Source organism: Pteropus vampyrus, unplaced genomic scaffold (genome assembly GCF_000151845.1).
Source record: "Pteropus vampyrus isolate Shadow unplaced genomic scaffold, Pvam_2.0 Scaffold80, whole genome shotgun sequence".
In the NCBI taxonomy this organism is placed as follows: domain Eukaryota; kingdom Metazoa; phylum Chordata; class Mammalia; order Chiroptera; family Pteropodidae; genus Pteropus; species Pteropus vampyrus.
Genome location: NW_011888861.1, coordinates 2,947,721 through 2,970,637, shown reverse-complemented (window position 1 = coordinate 2,970,637; position 22,917 = coordinate 2,947,721). Strand labels below are relative to the sequence as shown.

The 22,917-nt window shown below is 36.4% G+C and overlaps 1 protein-coding gene across 4 annotated transcripts in view; it reads left to right on the top strand.

Annotated features, from left to right (window-relative positions):
• Positions 1-22,917, top strand: part of CAP2 (cyclase associated actin cytoskeleton regulatory protein 2) — a 126,854-nt gene that overhangs the window by 96,664 nt on the left and 7,273 nt on the right. For all 4 annotated transcript variants that reach the window (XM_011362854.1, XM_011362855.1, XM_011362857.1 and 1 more), the window contains 4 exons: positions 12,950-13,139; positions 14,097-14,272; positions 15,314-15,437; positions 15,514-15,596. In XM_011362854.1, coding sequence (XP_011361156.1) covers positions 12,950-13,139; positions 14,097-14,272; positions 15,314-15,437; positions 15,514-15,596 — 573 coding nt within the window. The remainder of the gene's footprint in view (positions 1-12,949; positions 13,140-14,096; positions 14,273-15,313; positions 15,438-15,513; positions 15,597-22,917) is intronic.

Genomic DNA, 22,917 nt, shown 5'->3' with positions numbered 1-22,917 from the left:
AAGAGAACTAGAGTCAAGGGTCTTCAAGCTCTAAAAAAGACAGGGTGGCTACCACAGTCAGCTATGACAACTAGGGGAGAATAAGGATTGGAGAAAGGCTGCCATCATCTATTTTATCAGTGACCTTTAGAAAGCAGTTTCGGGAGGGTTGGAGGTAGATGCAGGCTTATAGAATTAAGGAGTAAGAAGGTTTTTGTGTAATGATCTCTTGATTATTTATTGACCAGTTGCCTGGTTTGATAGATTACTGCTTATAGCTTCATTTTCTGCCTTTTGAAGTTTTGGGATTATTTGTGGTTTTTATTTTTACCTGTACTATAGCTTCAGTAGAATAAGTGTAGTTCAAAAATAAGTATCTACAATTTTATACACAATAGTTTAGAGTCAGTGGTGCTATGAAGCTCTAAGTAAGTTTTTTACATTTAGAACTATTTTTATTATCTCATAAATACCTCTGAGTTTTATTGTTAGTTGATAAGAATACAGATGTTTTTAGAGTATTTAAATCTTTCTCTCTCTAAATCAAAACAGTAGTTGCTTTTAAAACTCCTTACTTTAACGATCAGATTATTTTATTTGCTAGAACTTTTTCATAACCAAGAACTCGAACTCTCTAAACCTGAAGGCCAGCAAGTTAATATATGTTTCTAATTTATTTAACCCATCACCTCAAGAATATTTTAATTAAGATGTGCTTATTTAAAATTCTTTAATGGGTAACATTGAAGGCAGTGATGTAACTGGGGGTGTCCTGTTTCCCACTCTTTTCTTAGGAAAATCAGGAGGTTGTGATGTGAGTACAGGCAGAGGTGCTCCCCAGAACAGAGCTGGAGGGTCTGGATAGGAGGAGACTTTGAGTGAACTTGGCTATCAGTCCCAGCCCAGAGGGAGCCACACTGGGCACCCCAGGTTCTCATTCACTGCTCAGGTCCCATGCCTCCAGGTCCAGCCTCTCAGCCTCCACTCCCCCAGCACCCCCACCACTTCCTGAGACTGGGCTTCCCAGTAATCGCCTTCATAGCTGAATGGCTTTATCCATCTTCCTTTCCCTCTCCAGTGAGAAAAGGCAGTGACAGGTAAAACCTTTGGCTCATCCTTTTTGGGATACTAAGTTGTAGCAAATCTTTCTTTTTTTTTAAAAGTGAGTTTTATCTTTTCAAATGGCGAAAAGCCATTGAAATTCAGAGCATCTTTGGAGAGGTTTCAAGTAATATTCTTTTCAGTCGGAGGGAGCAGAGTGCAAAGTCGTGAATGATTATTTGATGTGTATGTTTATGTAAACAGGTCTGAAGGCAATCCTAAAAGAAAGTTTTGAGTAACGATAGTTTTATTAAACAAGTGTGTCCCATCAGAAAGTAATGCTTCGAAAGACAATACTAACGTGGATCTGTAAATTCTTGCGTGACTGCTAACAACTCAGTTGCATTTGTTTGTTGTAATGACAACATTCATGTCCCCTGCTTTTGGGAATCACCTTTCTCTTGCTTCCTTGTTTCACATTGCACTGTTTTAAATGGGCTGCTCTCCAAGAAGCCTCTCCGACCTGCTCTGCTTATCACCATGTCCTGCCCCAAACTGGAAGCTGTCTTTTCCCTCCGCAAAACCTCCATAATATTTTTTAAAATCTATTTCTTTTATGATGTTTAGCACTTTCTACATTATAAAGCAGTTACTTATTTACTTCAGTAAATATTTATGAAACACCTACAGTGTCTCAGGCACTGGACCACACTACCAGTGATGTTAAGATGAATAATGATTGGCTCTTCAGAGCTCAGGCTTGGGAGATGACCAAACCTGAATTCGTAGATAAGAAATTACAAGTACCATCATAAAGGTGTCCCTAACGGATCCTCGTAGTGAAGGAATAGGAAATAAACAGAAATTTTCCTCTTAGGAAAGCTGAAGAAAGTTTACAAAAGAAGAGAACTTGGAGCTGAGCCTTGAAGGATATGTAAGAGTTTTCCAGGTAGTAAATTGGGGAAAAGCCTTCCAAACAAAGTACAGCCTGAGCAAGACACGAAGACCCAGAGCCCAGTGCCTGTTGCCTGGGAACACAGAAGTGTCTTCTCTCCTCCGAGCCTATGAGCTCATTGAAAGCAGGGTCCTTTCCCTGGTCCACCTCAGGTGTGCAGCAATGACTGGTACAGGGCCAATCTCCAAACATATTTGCTAAATTGAACATAATTTGTAATCACATTTCTCCATAGTGAAATTTTCATAGTGTTCTTCCATTAACTGCAGATTGTGTCCATTGTTCAAGAGCCAGGTAAATAATATTTCTTAATTTCTTCTATCAATGATGGTAATGGTAATAGGAGGTGTATTTTATTATAGACAATGGCTTATTGGTTGCCAGTGCCTCCCCTGCACCTGTCACTTGTCGCCCGCATGCCCCTTATTCCCAGGTGGTATAAACTCAGAAAATGCAATCTAATATTAGATTCAGCCAAAAGGTTTCTTAAAAAGGATTGGGGGAAAGGTGCAAATTGTCTTCTAAAGGTTAAACAAACCCTTCACACCTCACGTATAGCTGAGCCCGGACCACAGTTTGTTGGTCCAGGTTGCACCTTGATGCATGCTAAGCTAATCACAGACCTTTTCTCCAGACCAAAGCATCAATTAAACTTTCCTGTGAATTTTGGAACTGAAATTGAGACAAAAGTTATTTTGTCTTACTGTGTCTCAACTACAAAGCTCAGCAGATATTTCTGCTCTTATTTTTTGTTTTCCTAAGTAAATAATATATAACATAGTATAACTAATATACAATATAATATACATAATATATATAATATAAAGATGATTTATATCATCTTTATAACAGCAATTATTTTCACTTCCACCTCTGCCATCTACCAAGTATGGATAATTTGAGGAATACAATAGTTTATGACCTTAAAATCTGAAAGAAAATCAAAAACATTGATTCGATGATAGTTCGGACTTAGGCTTTTTTGGCCAAATGAAGTAGTTGTCCAGATAATTCAAGCCACATGTCAGTCACTCTTCATCTTCATGTAACAGTTGGCTATCTATAGTTTTTCTCTTTGATGGGTATACTCTGCTATCTTTAACTCTGGGAAATTTTCCCATGGAAAATTTAATTTTATCTTTCCTTTTTGTTATGAGAAATTTTATTTTCGAGCTGCCAATGCTGGAAGGCAAGAAGAAAAGACAATCTGGAAATTCCAGATTTGGTTCCGAGAGCAAGAGCAAAGAGAGGCCAAAGTAATAATGGAGGCTACTTATCAAGACCATTTATACAAAATAGCCGGCTTGCTTGAGCAAATTAAAATGTGTTCAGTTTATTCTTCTGGACTCTGCTCTGAGGCCTTGGTCTGCTTTTATCAAACATTTCTACTTTTCTGTAGAACAGAAATCACCACCTATGTTTTTTGAAGGGCCACATTTGATATATAAATTAGAACAAGTATAAAAACACTAGGTGATTTCCACGAACTGATGCAGATTGTATACATTATTCTCAGACTGTTTTCCAATTTAAAGCTGTTATTCCTTCTCTGAAGGGATTTTATTTCTTGTTCTATCTTTTTTCACCTACTGCCATGGCTCACATCCCTCCAAGTCATCAAAGACAGGATATGCAGAGACCACAGGCAGGTGGGGAGAATGGGAAAGAATGAGGCCATTAGAAGTCATTAATGGAACCATGAGATTTGGGTTCTCATTACCTTTCTTCTTTACCTCTGTCTTGACATAGGGTGTTTGGAGTCTTACCTCTGAAGAAAAGTGATCAAAACAGGCCCCATATTTTTTTCTTAACTGTGGGACCATCTTTTTTGTTGCAACTACATAGAAGTAAGCACCACTGATATTTTTATGGAAACCCGAAATTCAAGTAGTGTTCTGTTACCATAGATGAACTAGGAAATATTCCCTAAATTGACTTTTTAAAAAATATTAATAAGCGTATATTTAAATTGTTATACAGCACTTCATTGTAGTATTTTTAACAATTCTGTTTTCTTGGAAAGGCCCCAGAAACTTTGTTTTCATTGGCAGAAGTCTTAAAATTATAGGAAGTGATAAAAATTAGAGAATAAAGACTAAAGTCATAAATTCACTTTGGCTTACACTTATGTTGTATGGGATGATCATCTGTTAGTTTATGTGCAATCTTTTTTCTTGATTATAGTTGTCTGCCAATAAAAGTGTGATGTAAATATGAATGTAAAATTTGCAAGTACTTATAGAAATTGACAAATTTGGAAATGTATCAATTTCACTCAGTTCATGATCAAAGTACATCTCGCAGAAAATAGAAACTAGTTTTGACGTCTAAAACATAAACAAATCTTAAATCACAAATTTGTGAAGCATCTCTTGCTGCTGTGAAAACTGATTTATGTATATAAAAAGTTAGTCTTTGATTCTGAAACTGGTAGTTTCTTCTTTTAACCCCTCCCTTATGTTGTGATATATGAGAGGTTAATCATCTCTTATTTTATGTTTCATATTACACAAGACCACTTGAGATTCTTTGTCTTTGGAAAAATTGATAAATAGCATTTGACCAGAATGTTCAGTTGTACAACATTGAGAATTCCTGTAGTTTTAGCATGTTGATGTAAGTGTATTTGTGACTAAAATGGCTTTGTGATTTTTAAACTGCTTTTAAAGCATGAAATTGGGCACATGTAAATTGTTACTGCTACCTGATTCCCAGCTTGGGCCGGGATGGCTTCAAGCTGGACAGCTAAAGAGAGCATCTAACCAGGAAAGAGAAGACAGCCAGATGTGTGTGATCATGAAGGGGAGTTGGCTTGGTGGCCATGAGGGAAGGATGGAGGCTGGGAAACCCACAAGCAGTACCACTGCATGTCAACTGTTTCATTTTTTAGGTTTATCTATGATCTCTACAAATATTTAAAGACAGGTGGCTCAAAATATTACTATCACTAAGCTCGTTTTATAGAAGAAACATCATAACAAAAGCTTTGTTGTGAGGGACATAATCCAATTGTTCCAAGAGAATATCACATGGTATTTTTTTATTTTCTTGGTCTCTGCTTTTAAAAAATTGGTAAAAACATGGGCCAAGATATAGGTTGCCTGCCTATTTTTAGAGTTGAAGATTAATGTTATCTATATATGTACATATATATACATTTCTCCCTTGTTTAAAACCCTTTGGTGCCTCTCTTAATAGGGCCTCTGTCTTCTACAGTGCATTCAACTGTACAGCCCAAGCCTAAGCCACAGTAGTGCCTTCCCTGGCTCCCCTGATCTCACTGTCCTGAGAAGAGCTGGTCACTTCCTCCTTTGTGCTCCAGTGTCCTTTGCTCATATAACACATGACACATATCAAACTGCATCTACAATTACTTATTTATGCACTTGACACTCCCACTAGATCAGTGGTCCCCAACCTTTTTGGCACCAGAGACTGCTGCTCCTATGAGAATCTAATTAATGCCTGATGATCTGAGGTGGAGCTGAGGTGGTGATGCTAGCGCTGGGTAGTGGCTACAAATACAGATGAAGCTTCGCTTGCTCGCCTGCAGCTCACCTCCTGCTGTGCAGCCCCATTCCGTTCCTAACAGGCCATGGACTGGTACCGGTTCATGGCCCAGGAGTTAGGGTCCTCAGCACTAGATTATTAGCTTCTTAAGAAACGGGACCTGCCAAAGCCATCCTGAGAAAAAAGAACGAGGCTGGAGGCATCACTCTGCCCAACTTCAAATTATACTACAAAGTGACAGTAATCAAAACGGCATGGTATTGGCAGCAAAACAGACAAATGGACCAGTAGAACAGAATCAAGTAAACCCATATTTATATGAGCAAATAATTTTCAACAAAAAAGCCAAAAATATACAGTGGAGAAAGGAAAGCCTCTTCAATAAATGGTGTTGGGAAAACTGGAAGGCCACCTGCAAAAGAATGCAACTAGACTGTTGTCTGTCACCATACATCAAAATTAACTCAAAATGGATTAAAGATCTGAATATAAGACCCGAAACAATAAAATGCATAGAAGAAAACATAGGAACGAAGCTCAAGGACCTTGGACTTAAAGAGGATTTTATGAATTTGACCTTAAAAGCAAGGGAGTAAAAGCTAAAATAAATGAACGGGACTACATCAAACTAAAAAGCTTCTGCTCAGCAAAAGAAATCGTCAACAAAGTAAAGAGACAACCATCTGAATGGGAAAATATATTTGCAAGCAATGCCTCAGATAAGGCCCTAATATCCAAAATATACAAAGAACTCATACAACTCAATAACAACAAAAGAACAAATGATCCAATCAAAAAATGGGCAGAGGACCTGAACAGACACTTCTCCCTAGAGGACATACAAACGGCCAACAAATATTTGAAAAGGTGCTCAATATCGCTAGCTATTAGGGAAATGCAAATTAAAACCACAATGAGATACTATCTCACACCTGCTAGAATAGCTATAATCAATAGGACAAGTAATAACAAGTGCTGGAGAGGATGTGGAGAAATAGAATCCCTCATACACTGCTGGTGGGACTGCAAATTGGTACAGCCACTACGGAAGACAGTATGGAGATTCCTCAAAAAACTAAGAATTGAGCTACCATATGATCCAGCAATCCCTCTACCGGGTATTTACCCCAAAGACTTAAAAACCCATATCCAAAAAGATATTTGCACACCGATGTTCATAGCAGCATTATTCATAGTGTCCAGGACATGGAAGCAACTAAAGTGTCCTACGATAGATGCTAAAGAAGCTGTGGCACATATATACAATGGAATATTACTCAGCCATAAGTAATATTCCATTGTATATATGTGCCACAGCCATTTGCGACAACATGGATAGACCTCGAGACAATCATGCTAAGCAAAATAAGCCAAACAGAAAAGGTTGAAAATCACATGATATCACTTATATGTGGGATATAAACCTAAAAGCAACAAATGAACAAGAGAAACAAACAGAGACTCATGGACATGGACTATAGACTAGTGGTTAACAGAGGGTACATGGTGGGGGAGAAGGGGATCAGTAGATGGTTAAAGGGGATCAAATATAGGGAGGTAGGAGGAGGGTGAAGTGGGTAAAGGGGACCAAATATATGGTAGCTGAAGGAAACTAGACTTTGGTAAACACACAATAGAATATACAGATGTCAAATTATAATGTACACCTGAAAACTATATAACTGTATTAACCAATGTTACCCCAATAAACTTAATTAAAAAAAGAAAAAGAAACAGGATGTATGCCCACTTCTTCATTATATACCCAGGTCTTTGCAAGGCAGCTCTTGGTAAATGTTTGTTGTATAAACTGACAAATGGGCCCTATTTATTCTAATTCATTTTCAATCCATCTATTAAAGAGTTAGGTTCTATTTAGAGCAAATTATCTGCTACCCCTATTTTTGTTAGGTTTTCAAAAATCTTAGAAATTAAAATGTGAAAATCGAAAATTTCCAAACAATTTAATTACTAAGCAGAAAATCTTAAATAGAAAACTTTTCTTTGTAGCTGATTTTTTTCCTTAAGCAGTGTGTTTCACTTTTTGCTTAATTTTGTCACAAAGACATAAAACCTCTGTCTAAAAGTACCCTATTAGTCTTGCTTTCTACAACCTGAAAAAAAAGAGATAATTGGAGTTCCTTTCATAGATCATTTAGATCCAAAGCTAGACTGTACCTGAATTAACTGGATAACTAAGGCAATGAATAGTGTTTATCGTTGAAAATAGAAGTAGGATGTTAATTACATATGTAATTTCCACCAGCAAAACAATGTGGAGATTTCATTTCATTTAAGAACTAGAAGTAGTTTCCCTTTCAGAATAAAATTTAAATTCTAGAGGAATAAAATAATTAGTAATTATTTCAAGTAACATTTAATGAAAAAGTTGATGCTCATTAGTACATAACTATATTACATGTAATATAGTTATACAATTTTATATATTATATGTATGTACAAATTAAAAACACTGTAAGCCTTCTATGTGCCACATACAGTGGCTTCATTATTTTATAGTGATAGTTCATGTAGTTAAAATCAGAGGAAGCAGCTGTTCCCAGGACAGTCGAAATTAATTTAGAGAAAGGGATTTGCAGATGTTTGAAAAGTCTTTGTGCCCCCCTCCAAAAAAAAAAGTATATAATCAAACATCTGCTCCCAAAATTTATCTTAATAGAGCTTTCAAAAGCAGCATTTTTAGATTTTGTGCTGTGTTCTTGCAACATAAGTGAACCTTTGCACTCTGAATATGGCCATTTAAAATCATAAATGTGCTGCTTTTTTTTAAGTTGTAAACTATTGTTAAAATGATTTTAATAAAATATATTTTTCAGTTGTTTGCAGTCTGGGACTCTAAGGTACTCAAGACTCAGCCTCCACTCCTCCAGCACCCCCACCACTTTCTGAGTGTAATCGCCTTCATAGCTAAATGAAGTAATCGCCTTCATAGCTAAAATAGTATTTTAAAAAGCATTTGTGGGGAGAGGGGGTCATTGCTGCTTAACTAAGATTAAGTCTTTCCTTTACTTTCCAATCCATGTGACCTGGGCCAGTCACAAGATATAATAATTCTGTAGGTCCTGAGTTTTAAGAGGTATAATTCTACACTATAGAAATAAAATAAAAATAGTTGTTGGGGTAAAACACACGGTAAAGAATTTTTATCAAGAAAAGAGTTCCTTTAGAAGGACAAGAAACATTCAGATAATATGCAAGTAAACTGCATCTTTTATTAAATGTCTTTGTTTCATTCTGCATGTGTAGATTTGACCCCATACCCTCCATTCCAAGAAATCAGTGCAGTCGACAGGTTAATCAAATGTCATCCCTGCAATTCTTCCAGGACCCACTCAGGTTTCTGGAGCAGGTACTCTTGGTTCAGAGACTCTTCCCAGTCCTTGTCTCAGTACCCCCAGACAAGTTTGCCCATCTGGAGCAATCCATCACATCCCTACACAGACCTAACATAAGTATGAGCTATGCCAAGCCTGCCCTCTCCCAGGGCTCTTTTCTCCTCTTAGATCCACTTCCCACAGGGCCCACATCCCATTGAAAATGAGAAGTAATGGATCACTCAACGGGCAACTTAGGCTTGAGGCCCTGATCTGATCCACTACTTCTCATTCAGTCTAGACAACTTGGTGCGTTACCTCTGCCATGAGTTTCTCTCTAAAAGGAAATCACACCAAGAAACAATGCCCTGAAGTCTCCAGTCCCCGGGAGAGGGGTCAGGTCCCCAACCCAGAACAACTTGAGCAATAGGCAGGGAACCAAGATTTGGGTGTAAGTATCCCATTACTGGAACCAGTTGGTACTCAGGAAAAATTAATAAGACAAGAGGACAGTTTTAGAACCAGGGAACAGAGTAACTACAAACCAGCGTCATGGGTGACTTGAAGCTACGGTGCTAGTGTCAACACCCAAGACTTCTTATATTCCCATAGCATCAAGCCTGGTTCCAGAGCTGGCTGTAGGAGTTTGGTCAGCTGATAAGGCATTAGATGGATGGAGCAAGGAGTAGTGGAAGAACAATTAAGATGGTTTTATACCAGCTCCCAATATTTCAGTCTTACATAGTCAAGCCAGAGGCCGAAGAGCAGCACTACATATGTCTTGAGGTAGCCCATATCTCTCTCTGGTTCTTTCACCTGACTAGTGACTATTAAAAAAAAAAAAAAACCTGAATATGATAAAAAATTTTCCTGCAAAAGGCTTTATTTTTTTCATAATTTTTTGTTCAGCTATAATTGACTTATATATTAGTTTCAAGTTTACAACATAAGGATTCAAAATTTGTATATATTGCAAACTGATCGGCATGGTAAGTCTAGTTAGCATCCCTCCAACATGTAATTAACAATTTTTTTTGCATGATGAGAGCTTTTAAAGTCTACTCTCTTAGCAGCTTTCAAATATACAACACAGCGTTATTAACTATAGTCACTATGTTGTACATTACATCCCTAGGACTTGTTTATTTTATAACTGGAAGTTTGTACTCTATGACCATCTTCACTCATTTCTCAACCCCTACCTCTGGCAAGCACCAATCCTGAAGAAGGCTTTAGAATCAAGCTGATAATGTGCTTGAGTTATGTCTCTGCCATTTACTGGCCCTTTAATATTGGGTCAGCCTTACTGATTTTCTGCTTCATTTTCTGTTAAAGAGGGATTTCAATACAGCCCTAGTAATATTTTTCTGATGACTAAGACTAATCTTAGCACATAGCATAGAGTGGTTGTTCCCAAACTCGTCAGCACACTGGAATCACCTGGGGAGCTTCAAAAAATAAGATGCCTGTGTCCCACCTTCCCAGAGAGCATTTCCGCAATGTGGTCTAGGTTTGGGGATTTCTGAGAAATCTCAGATGATTCTAATGTTCAGACAAGTTTGGGAACACCTGGCACACAGCATGTCTTATACTGAGAATTAAATATCTGTTAAATAAATGGAAACAATTAGTATCTGGCACACACTAGACTTTCCAGAATTCTTGGCTCCCCTCCCTTCCCTGACCATTTCCTCTCTGTTTTTGTTGGGATGCCTGGAGACTTAGTGTTGGTCTGTGATTCTAGTTGATATGGCTGCCACTCATGGCCAGGCACATGTGAGAATGCAAAAAGCTCTGGTATCATGTGCTGTAATATCCTACAGAAGAAGAGGAGAAAGAGGCAAAGTTGAGCTGCAAGGGGCAGCTCACAGAGGTCCTGTTGAGAGAATGTCTAATGAGTATGCTTTCACCACACTGTATGCAGTAAAGCCCCTGAATGCTAATTGTAAAGTCACCTTGGAAACCAGAGCCTAGTTTTATGCTCTCACTGGGGCTGATAGAGGAATGAGCCAGAACCCACAAAGGATAAGTCGAAGGCAGAGTTTCAGCTGGTCTGGAGTTCTCTTATTTTTTTTGGCTTTTATACTCAACATTCATTGCAGTAAATCCTTTGTTTAGTGTTCCTGGGTCAGCCATCTGAATGTATCAAAGTTCCAAAAAGTTGAATATGTGGCTTATTGGTTTCAGTGTCCTTTTATGGCTCTTGGAGAGAGGCTCTGAATTCTGAGAGAGGACACGTAAATCATTCTAAGATTTAGAAGCCAGTATCGTCTCTCCTTTCCACAAAATAGGAGAACTATAAAGAGGCAGTGTTTCAGATGTGCGAGAGGGGTCTGTCGCTTCACTGACTATTTTCGAGTTATGTGGTTTTGTGAATAAAAATAATACTTCGTGGCTCTCAGTGTCTGGAGCCGAGAACTGGAATATTGTTTGATGCACAAAGCTTATAGTTTATACTCTTTATGATTCAAAGCAAATTCTCAAATTCACCTCAGTAACATAATAGGAAACATTTAAGATCCTGGGGGTGGGGGGGAAAGAGGGAAAGGTCAGTATCAAGAACTAAGTAACCATTTTCTACCTGACCTGAGAATCCCAATGGAGTCAAGCTGATCTTCCTTAAAAATAAAAAAGCATCACAATTTATAACCTCAGGAGACAAGATTCCTAGCTTTCTGTTTTTAAGACATGCATTTTAAATAGAAAAGAATCTTTTTTGAAATTTATTTTTCAATTATAGTTGATATACAATATTATATTAGTTTCAGATGTACAACATAGTGATTAGACATTTATATAACTTAAGAAGTGATTCTCCCTGATAAGTCTAGTACCCATCTGACACCATACATAGTTATTACAATATTATTGACTATATTCCTTATGCAGTATTTATATCCCTGTGATTATTTTTGTAACTGGAAATTTGTAGTTAGAGAAGAATCTTTTATTTTCAGGGTAGTTCTATACTTAAAAGGGATTATGTAATAAGTACTTTGAAAATTGTGTGGCGTTTTCAACTAAAAACTACCACAGATTAAAAACCTGATATGGACACTTATAAAACTGGGTTCTTTAGGCAAATACAGATATGCTGTCTTTGTTAATATTTAGCACTTTGTAATGTTTTAAATATTGTATTTGGTATTAAAAATATATGAGCCTAAGCTACATTTCTATATTCTCAACTTAAGTTGCCTTTTTTTTTTCATCGAATCACCTTATCATTTCTTATCACAGGAATACAGTGTTCTATTCAGGATTTAAAAGGGAAATGATATATAACAAGTTTTTGTATATGTGTATTTCTATCGTACTAGTTTTAAACTCTACGACAATTGCATCCCTCTATTGTCTATCATCTTTTACTGCCATTTGAATTTGTTAGAACTTCATATTGAAAATAAAGGTTGCACTTTGCATAGCACAGAAAATAAGAATAAGCATAGATCTTGCTCAGAAGAAATCCAGCTTTTATTTGGTTCACAATCTGCACTAGTGAACCAAACCACCAGATGGATCCTGGATCCTGACCACCTTCAGGTTTGACAGCATGCAGGTCACACATGGTCCTTGCCTAGGGGTCAGTTTGAGGCATGCATATTTGAAAAATGAGTTCTGAGCAAGAGTTTTAGTATCTCTTTAGTTGCTCAAAAAGCTTCAAAAACATCTAATAACCACTGGATAATTTTCACTACTCTCTCTTATTGATGGTTGCAATTTCCAGTGTCCCAAAAAAGCGAATCCTCTTATTAGTTGGACCACTTTTTTCTTATGATTCTCAGTTGGCCAAGGCCCAGTTTCATTCATATCCTGGTCTTTGGACACGAACTTGTGAATATAGCTTTGTTTGCTTCTGAGTTGGCTGCATGAGTCCTGAATGTGGAGTTTCTACTGACAGGGCTATACTGCTGAGTCATGCTCTGTGTTCCCAAGGTGAATCCCCCCTCAGTCCCAGATCCTCCCAAACCAACTGGGGATGCACAAGTGTAACCCCTGGGTGCCCTTTTGTGAGTCTTGAACTCCACTTCCTCTTTGGCAACAGGTTCTAACTGACATTGGCAAAATGCCAGCTCTCGGCAAAAACATCGGTCTTGGTGTAGTGCTTTCCATCTTTTCTCTCCCACAGGGTCCAGTAGCATCGACCACATCAGTATTGTCTGCCCTCTCCCCTGGGCCTGGCCTTCCTCCAGCCCTTCCTCCTCCACCTCCTCCAGGGCCACCTCCACTTTTTGAAAATGAAGGCAGAAAAGAAGAGTCTTCTCCTTCACGCTCAGCTTTATTTGCACAGCTTAACCAAGGGGAAGCAATTACAAAAGGTGAGGAAACCTGACTTTGAAGCTGTCTCCATTAGGCTCCAGGCACACAGCGCCCCGTGCCCCCGCCCCCCACACACACAGAGCCCACAGTGATGGATGCATCATTCCATCCCAGTCCCCAACACACAGGGAAGGTGGGAGTCCATAGCGTTCATGTCAAGGTAGATGGGCTCAGTGGGCTGTTGCGTGGACCAGAAAGAACTCAGAGACTCTGGGTTCCAAATCTACCACTGCACTGCATAAGCGTGTCAGTGCCACCTACAACCAAGGCATCAAGATCAAGTGAAATAAAAAATGACAAACAATAGCACGTGTGACCTCAAGCAGTGTACAGGCTTGTCAAAGAATAATGTCATTGAACAACTTTTGTCCTCACAGTGAATGATTAATTAAAAAATAATCATACGATATTTAATAAAGTCATGTTGCCAAAAACTATAGAAATGTATTTTTGCTTTGCACAGGTCATAGGAATGAATTATGATATAAGTGTCCCTATGCACTGAATTTGGAGTTAAGAACCCAAAATTCTAAATTTTTCTCTTGCTCCAACTAGCTGCACTGTCTCCTCACCCGCAAAGAGAATAGTTCTGTAACCTTAAAATCAGTTTTGTACTCTGACATATCCGTACTGGAAAGCCCTAATATTTGGGCACATATAGGAAATGATTCAGCCATGGCACTATGGTTTGCTTTTTGCAGAATTTTTACCTATCATCTGATTTCCTTAAAGAAGAGTTTCCTCAAATTGAAAAATCCTTACAGTGCTTCCATGAACTCTAATTTATACAGGTCTCAGACTCTGCTTACTAACCTTGAGAAAACACTAGACTGCTATAAAAATAGCATTGACAATAATTCTTGAGCTCTTTGTATCATGTTGATCTAAGAAGTTAGGGACACTTCCATTTGCATGAAATATAAAGAAATGTGTCTATATATTTATTACCTTCCCAGGACTTCGACACATCACAGATGATCAGAAGACATACAAGAATCCCAATCTGCGGGCTCAAGGAGGACAAACTCCATCTCCTACCAAAAGCCACACTCCAGGCCCCAAGTCTCCCCAATCTCATCCTCGTCAGAAGCATGCTCCTGTGTTCGAGTTGGAAGGAAAGAAATGGAGAATAGTGAGTAAAGCCCTTTAATCTTTGTTCCTGACATGCTCTGACGTAAAGACCAACAGCTAAGCTGTGTACCAAGGTCTTAAGGATTTCCAAGTGAAATGACATTAGCAAAAGCTTAGCTAAAATAGAAAATGGGAGTCTTTCTGAATGCTTCCATAAACATTTTTTTTCCATTATTTCCCATTCATTCTTCAACTTTTTTAAATTATTTTTTTTAGTTGTGATAAAAAATACACACAACATAAAATTTACTATCATAACATTTAAGTGTATGTAGTTCAGTGGCATTAAGTACTTTTAACACTGTGTGCAGCCATCACCACCATCCACCCACAGAACTCTTTTCATCTTTAAAACTGAAACTCTTCACCCCTTAAACACTAATTCCCCATTCCCCATCACCTCAGTCCCTGGCAACTACCTTTCTACTTTATGTCTCTGAATTTGACTACTCTTTCCATAAACTTTTAATCTGTGCCCCATTCTGATCTTCTGTAGGATGTTTCATTCCATTCCACTTATGGAGGTGTTAAGGTAACCTACCGATTCAGCAGGATAGACACTTAGAATGTGGATGGAAGCTGGTGCTCCCTGCTAATCCCAAGGGCTTCCCCAAAGATTGAAGACCAAAGTCCTCAGAAAGGTTGCCATGATCTGAAAATACACCGTAGTGACTCTTACCAGCCTATTTACCCAACTCCTACTTGACACAGCAAATTTTGCTGCATCACCATTAAGTTCAGACTCAACAAAAAGCTTTCACATCCCTGCTCCAACCTCTACCCACTAGCCAGGGTACCAGATACCTGACTGTTTCCAAATTGGCACCAACCCCCTTTCCAAGCAGAGGTCCTATCCATTCAAAATCTTACAATGACACAGTAAGAGCTGTGGTTTAGTCTCTAAGAAAATGGTTCTAAAAGAAAGAACATATTGGAAAGCTGTCGTTAATGGATGCTGAACTCCATAGTAATTTCAATATGCAATGGATTTGATTTATTTATACATCCTTGTATTTAATATTTGCATATGTTTTAATTTTAGGAGTACCAAGAGGACAGGAATGACCTTGTGATTTCGGAGACTGAATTGAAACAAGTGGCTTACATTTTCAAATGCAACAAGTCTACCCTACAGATGAAAGGGAAAATAAATTCCATTACGATTGGTAGGGCTCTGTAGTTACTTTGATAAGTTGGTTATATTAACATGCTTTGTGTATTTAGTGAAGTATTTTTTCCTAGACAACTGTAAGAAGTTTGGCCTGGTGTTTGACAATGTGGTGGGCATTGTGGAAGTGATCAACTCCAAGGACATTCAAATGCAGGTAAGTGGCCCTTTCAACCGTGTTCTGCCCCCGCTCTGGCTTTGCACAGACCATCTACTCTGCCTGCAAGGGGCCCTCTGTGCCCACCTAGAAAACTCCTATTCCCTTTCTTTCTAGACACAGTTCTATCATCACCTCTCCTCTGAAGCTTCTCTTACTCCTTAGGCAGTGTTAACTTCTCCTTTTCAATCTCTTAGAACACATCCTATTTTGCACTTTAATTGCTGGTTTACTATCTCTATTTCAAAAACAGTTCACTAATCTTTACAGCCCCAGAAACTTGCACAGTACCTGTACATAGTAGGTGTCTAATAAATGCTTGATGAGTAAGCGATTAAAATGAATCAACCAATAAACAAAAATACTGAGAGATTCTCCTAGCATAATAGCACCATCCTGGAGAGAATTTTTTTCCCCTCAGGAAAAATCGATTCTGGGTAAGGAGAGGGAAAAGTTTTTCTGAAGAGTCAATGAAATCATCAAAAAAAAAACAACCTGAAAAGTAGAATTGGAATTGAATTTGCAAAACAAGAGAAAATCTGCATCCCTTTAGTAATTTTGAGTTAGCCAAATGGGATTTTATAATACACAAAAGCTAAAGAACTTCTTACCTTTGGCCAACTATAACTTCTATCTTTGATTACACTCTTTTCATATTGTTAATTACCCCTTATTATCGGAAGTTTCCTAATAATGTTTGTCAAAATTATAGTTTTATAGATCTTCGTCTTTTGTTTTACTGGGCTTTTCACCATTGTCATGTTTAAAAACTTTTTTAATTAAATTTATTAAGTAACATTTTTTAATAACATATAAATTTCAGGCGTACAACTTTATAATACATCTGTATACTCCATTGTGTGCTCACCACCCAAAATCTAGTCTCCTTCCATCACCATATATTTGACCCCTTTTACCCTCTTTGTCTTTCCCCCACTCACCTTCCCCTCTAGTAACCATCATTCTGTGGTCTGTATCTATGAGTCTATGTGTTTTGTTTGTTTGTTGCTTTTTGTTTTATATCCTACATATAAGTGAAATCATACAGTTCTTGTCCTTTTCCATCTGACATTTCATTGAGCATGGTACTCTCAAGATCCATCCATGTTGTCACAAATAGCAATATTTGATCTTTTTTGTGGAACAGTAATATTCCATTATTTATATGTACCACATCTTCTTTATCCAATCATCCGTCAAAGGACACTTAGGTTATTCCCATGTCTTGGTTATTGTAAATAATGCTGCATTGAACATTAGGGTACATATCTTTACAAATAAGTGTTTTCAAATTTTTCAAGTAGATACCCAGAAGAGGGATCGCTGGGTCATACGGTAGCTCTAGTCTTAATTTTTTAAGGAAACTCCATACTGTTTTTCATAATCACCACTGCCATTTTTAATTAGAGTACGTTCAATTGTACATTTTACATTTCACTAACTGCCACTGAAGAAGCTGTTTTTGCATGTGTCCGTTTAATAGGAAAGAGTCTTGAACTGGGCACCGTGAGACCTGGGCATTAGCTCCCTCGCTGCCCTCATCCTGTGTGCACTTGGCCTATTTACTTCCTTTCTTCTCGGAGTTCCTTTCTTTGAAACACAAGGCAGGCTGAGAGATTTTAAATCCTCTCCAGACTCAAATTCTAATATTCTTACCACATAACCTCTATGGATGCATTTATGTCTTTCACATTCCATTTCCATATTTTCTCCTCAATGCCTCTGTGTGAATCCCCTCTCCCTAACCATTCTGCTTCCACTTCTTCATAAACTCCATTCCTTGATAGAAAATTAAAAGAAAGCAACCAAATAATTTCTCACAGACACATATATGGTTACCTTCACCTTGTAAACATTGATCATTCTCAAATCACACTTTAGCTTCCAAAATGAGAGTTATTTGTCTGACACTACGTAGCATCAAGCACTCATTCATTTGTTCATTCATTCATTTGCCAAATATGTATTGAACATGTCTGATATGCCAGGTGCTGTTCTCAGCACTAAAAATATCAGTAAGCAAACAAGACATATGGTAATTCTATTCTTAATTTTTTGAGGAACCTCCATACTGTTTTTCACAGTGACTGTATCAATTTAGATTCCCATCAGCAGTGTATGAGGGTTCCTTTTTCCCCCACAACCTCTCCAATACTTATTATTTGTTTTGTTGGTACCAATAGTATTTCTGATAACCACATTTATCTATTTAATAACACTGCTTCTCTCAAAGTATTATGCATGAAAATTTGAGAAAATCACTCATCATCAGAAAATGTCTAATTCCTCAAGGCCAAGTATGGTTCGTAGAAACCCAATAATGACTCCACAATTTCTGAAGAACTCTTTTGGATAGCGGAAGCTCCTACATAAAGAGCCAGGCTTCCTCCTACTTCATATTATTTTTAACCAAAACAAAAAGCAAACTAGAAATAAGATTGGAAATAATCTAGTCTAATATTCCTCCTCTTAATTTTAGAGGGTTTATTTCAAGCTTCCTTTTATTCTTACAGAAGTGGAACTGGGTAGCGGTGATGATACCATATATAAGAACTTAGCATTATATTTTAATATAGATAAATCACATTCAAAATTTTAAAAAACCTAATGAATTAAATATAAAATATGAAACTAGAAAAGTAGAGGAAACAGTTCTAAATTTTCATCAAATATCTGGAGGGAGACAAAAAATTCTAAATTGAGAAGTAATAGAAGAAATTATTTAAAAAGATGGATATGCTTACTTAAAAATTTTAAACTTCTGAATTTCGTAGAATGGAATACTATGTAATCATTTTTAAAAGTCACCTAGAAAGATAGCCATGATATCTTGTTAAAAAGAACACTTTTATACCATCATGTAGAATATGAGTTCATGTTTCCAAATACATACACATACAAATAAACAGATATAGCTGTAGCTGATAATTCTAGAAAAAAAAAAAGGAGAATATTTATTTCTATAATAAATTAAGGGTAGCTATCAAAATCCTAAAGCAAAAATCATACATCATTTGAAACTGTGGATTTTCCATTACAATCAAAAAGAGAATTCCTTCTGTCATTGCTTATGTTCAATAATGCATAAAAGGTTGTAACTTATGTAATAAGGCAAGAAAAATAATTGAGAAAAATAAAACTGGAAAAGGAAGAGACAAAAATGTCCTTATTTATCAACAAAATCATTGCCTTTACATAAAATCTGAGAGTTTAGACAAACTTAAAACTATATAAACACTCAGCAAGATGTTTGAATACATTATCAACATGCAAAAATCAATAGCATTTCTTTATGCCACAAATAAACATTAGAAAATGTAATAGAAAATAAGATTAAAACAGCAACAAAAACTGTAAAGTACCTGGGAAAAAATTAAACAAGAGAAATACAAGGTGCTCATGAAGAACACAAGAGATATAAATAAATGGACAGAAAGACATCAGTATCAATCATTGTCATTTATTCAATCTATAAGTTCCACGAAATCTGACTAAAAATCCCAACAGTTTTTAATGAACAATGATCTTAAAATTCATTTTGAAGAAAAATGGACAAGAATAGCAAAAACAGTTTTAAAGAAGGACAGAGGTGAAGAGACTTGCATACCAGATATTAAGAGTCATCGTAAAGTGCTATGTTGTTGGAGAGATATAAAAATAGACTAATGAAACACAATAGCAAGCACTGAAATAGACAGATGCATACATGGAAATGTATTTTAGGACAATCTATGTGGGAAAATAATGTTTAATTCCTACCACACCATACATAAAAATAAAGTCCTAATTATTAAAATAAAATATTTCTAAACTTTGAGACTAAAATATAGAAGAAAATCTTTACGGTCTCAAAAAACACAAACTGTAATGAAAAGGACAGATTAATCTAACCACATTAAAATTAAAATTAATTTTAATTTAAATGAAGTAGTATCTATAACAATATTAAAAACTTAAAATTATATGTTCAATAGAAGACATCATATTACAAAGCTGAAAGAGAAGCCATGGATTAAAAAAAGACACTTGTAATGCAGATCATAAAAAAAATTTGTAACCAGAATTTATAAGGGACTTAACACAAATCAGCAAGAAAGAGACTAATGACCCAACAGAAAAATGGGCAAAACTATTAAAGCACTTCAGAGAAGAAAAAACAAGTGTTTGATAAATATATGAAAATACACATAACCTACCTAATAGAAACAGGAATGCAAATTAATACCACAATTAAGTATCTTTTCACACTCATCAGTTTTGTATTCAGGTTATCCTTACTTTGCAAGGGGCATGTTAGCTAAATCTCATGTATGTCAGAACTATGCAGTTTGAGGACTGCTTGGGTGTTAAAAAATCTGATGGTCCAAGGGTTGTTAAGACAGTTGAACAATGGGAACCCTGATACATCACTGTTGGGAGATAAATCTGTTCCACTCACTGAATAGAGTAAATTGGCACCATCTAAAAGGTTAAAAACATTCATATCCTGTGACCAAGCAATCCTGCTCTTAGGTATATACACTAAAGAAATTCTAGTACATATGTCCACAAGACATGTAAAAATGTTTATTGCCATATCATTCGTAATGGCAATAAAAACAAAAATATCAAATGTCCGCCAACTGGTAAATGAATAAATAAATCCCCCAAAAGAATACTGTACAGTAGTTAAAATGCATAAACTATATTTACATGTATAAAAATAGATAAATCTCAAAAGCAACATTGAGCAATAAAGGCAAGTTACAGAATGGCAGGCACTGTACAATGTGTTCCTTTATGTAAAGATTGAAAATGTGCAGATCTGAGGAGAGAGGAAGGGAGGTCAGTGAGGTGGTGGGTGGTATAGAGGAGGTTTCAATATCGTAATGATGTAGTCCTAAAAAAAAAAAGGTTAACGAGCCAAATGTAAAATCTCGATAAAGCTGTTTGACAGAAATATATGTATTTACATATTTATTCTTTATACGTTTCCATGTTTGAAATATATCAGTTTTTTAATGATATGGGCACATATTCTAAAAATAATCTGGAAGGATAAACTGGAGTTATCTGTCCAAGAGGGATAGAAACTTGGCAACATAGCTCAGAGATGAGAGAGACATTTTACTGAATACTTTTGGAACTTTTGGATGTTCAAATCATGTGAATGTCATTACCTATTTAAAACATTTAATAAACAAAACAGAAACAAACTCAGATACAGAGAACAAACCGATGGTTGCCAGATGGGAGTGGGGTTGAGGGCTGAGTGAAAAAGGGGAAGGGATTAAGAAGTACAATCGGCAGTTACAAAATAGTCACGGGGACTTAAAGTACAGCATAGATTCGGAATATAGTCAATAACTTGTAATAACTATGTGTGGTGCCAGGTGGGTACTAAATTTATCAGGAGGAATCACTCTGTAGGTTATATAAATATCTGATCGCTATGTTGTATACCTGTAACTAATATAATATTGAATGTTAACTGCAATTGAAATTTTTTTATTTTAATAAATAAATAAAATTTTAAAACATTTAATACATTGTTTTAAAAGGGCTTGGACACAATAGAGACAGAAAGCAGATTAGTGGTTGCCTTGGGGTAAGGACAGGGATTGACTATAAATGGGCATTAAAGATATTTTGGGGATGATGGAAATATTCTACAACTGAATTGAAGTGATGGTTGCATGACTGTGAATTTACTAAATATAATTAAATTGTACACTTAAACTAGGTGAGTTTTATATTTGTGGATTTTACCTCAATAATGCTGTTAAAAAGATTGAAAGAGGAAAAAAAGGCATGAACTAAAGTTCATATGATTTAGTCCAGTAATTCTATTTTTGGCAAGCTATCCTACAAAAGAGTACAAATTATGGGAGAGAGAAGAGACTAGGAGATTCCATGAAATTTTGGATATTTTTATGGAGAAATAAATTTTTGAAAAACCAAACTAACACAGAAACCTGAATTAAATGCTAGAGCATTGGCCTGGGCAAAGTCACATATCACCTGTCACTCAGCAAAGGAGTTACTCTTTGGCCCAGTTCCCTGATAAGAAATAATCTGTTCTTAAAGTGTTCACAGAATATCAGAGAAAAAGCACATATATATAGTCCACTCTAATACAATACTGACCAAAATGCTGTGGAAGTGACATTTCTTACCATATCAGGGCTATTTGTTTAATTCCGCTATTGCTTTTTCAGGTTTTCAGATACATAAGGTGTTTCAGCATTTTTAACATAGTATAGCAATATATAAATATAACTAAAATGTATTAGCATAATATGCTTGCCTCATATGGCCCCACTCTGTCTCATGAAAGACTCACTGACGATTTACTCTTTTCCTTTACTTGCCTGGAAATCATACAGTCTGGTCATTATGTAAATACTCTTCATCATTACAAAATAAACAAATTTAGAAATTGCCGGTACATTACTGCTGACACATTCTTGAAATACAGATATATGTATTTATTTTATTTTATTTATGGCAAAGCCCTGTGCTTACCTGACCTTAAACTACCTCTGCTTTTTTTTTTTTTTTTTTTTTTTGCACTGGGGCTCAATTCCCACTCAGTGTCCAGTTTCTATGGAGAGAGGAGAAAACAAAGAAGTGTGGTGACCTGGCTAGACTCTCTCTAAGGAATTCTTTACATCACCTGCACTATCAACAGGAGTTGCTCCTTTGGTTTGCAATTCAGCCTTTTCTTCAGGGTGAAAGAGGAGATGTGTTTATCGCTTTAATTACCATTATAAGAAGGAAAATTATAGAATTGTAATATGTTCTTCTTTAGGGGAACAGTCTATAGAGCCCTTATAAAGATTTTGGGGGTATGCCTGAAAACTGACTGGTAAAGAGAAATTTAAAACTGATTGAAATTTTTTTTATAGCACTTAGTTATTTGTAAACAACACAAAGAATTGCCTCCTCTTGTGTACGGTCCCTTTTACCTATACAATGAGTGGCTTGAACTGAGTCTCCGGTTTTCACTCCTGAAATTAATACATTTCAAAATACCTAGACACTCATTATCTCATTTAAGCTTCACATTCAGCCAGTGAGATTTTTATCTAGCAAAGGACTTATGTGAAAAGAATTGTAGTGTTTCTCATTTATTCTTATTTAGGTTCAAGAGAAATCTACTCAATTACAGAATAATTTGTTTGCTCTTAAATGACAGTATTAGTACTTGTTTTAATTCAATTTTCCTAGAGATTTGTCAAAACTAAAATTTTAAGCACATAAAAGCAAATGCATCTTGTTTCTTTTATCATGAAATCAAATATATGTTTCAAATCCACTAACTGGGGTTGTGAGATTTTTT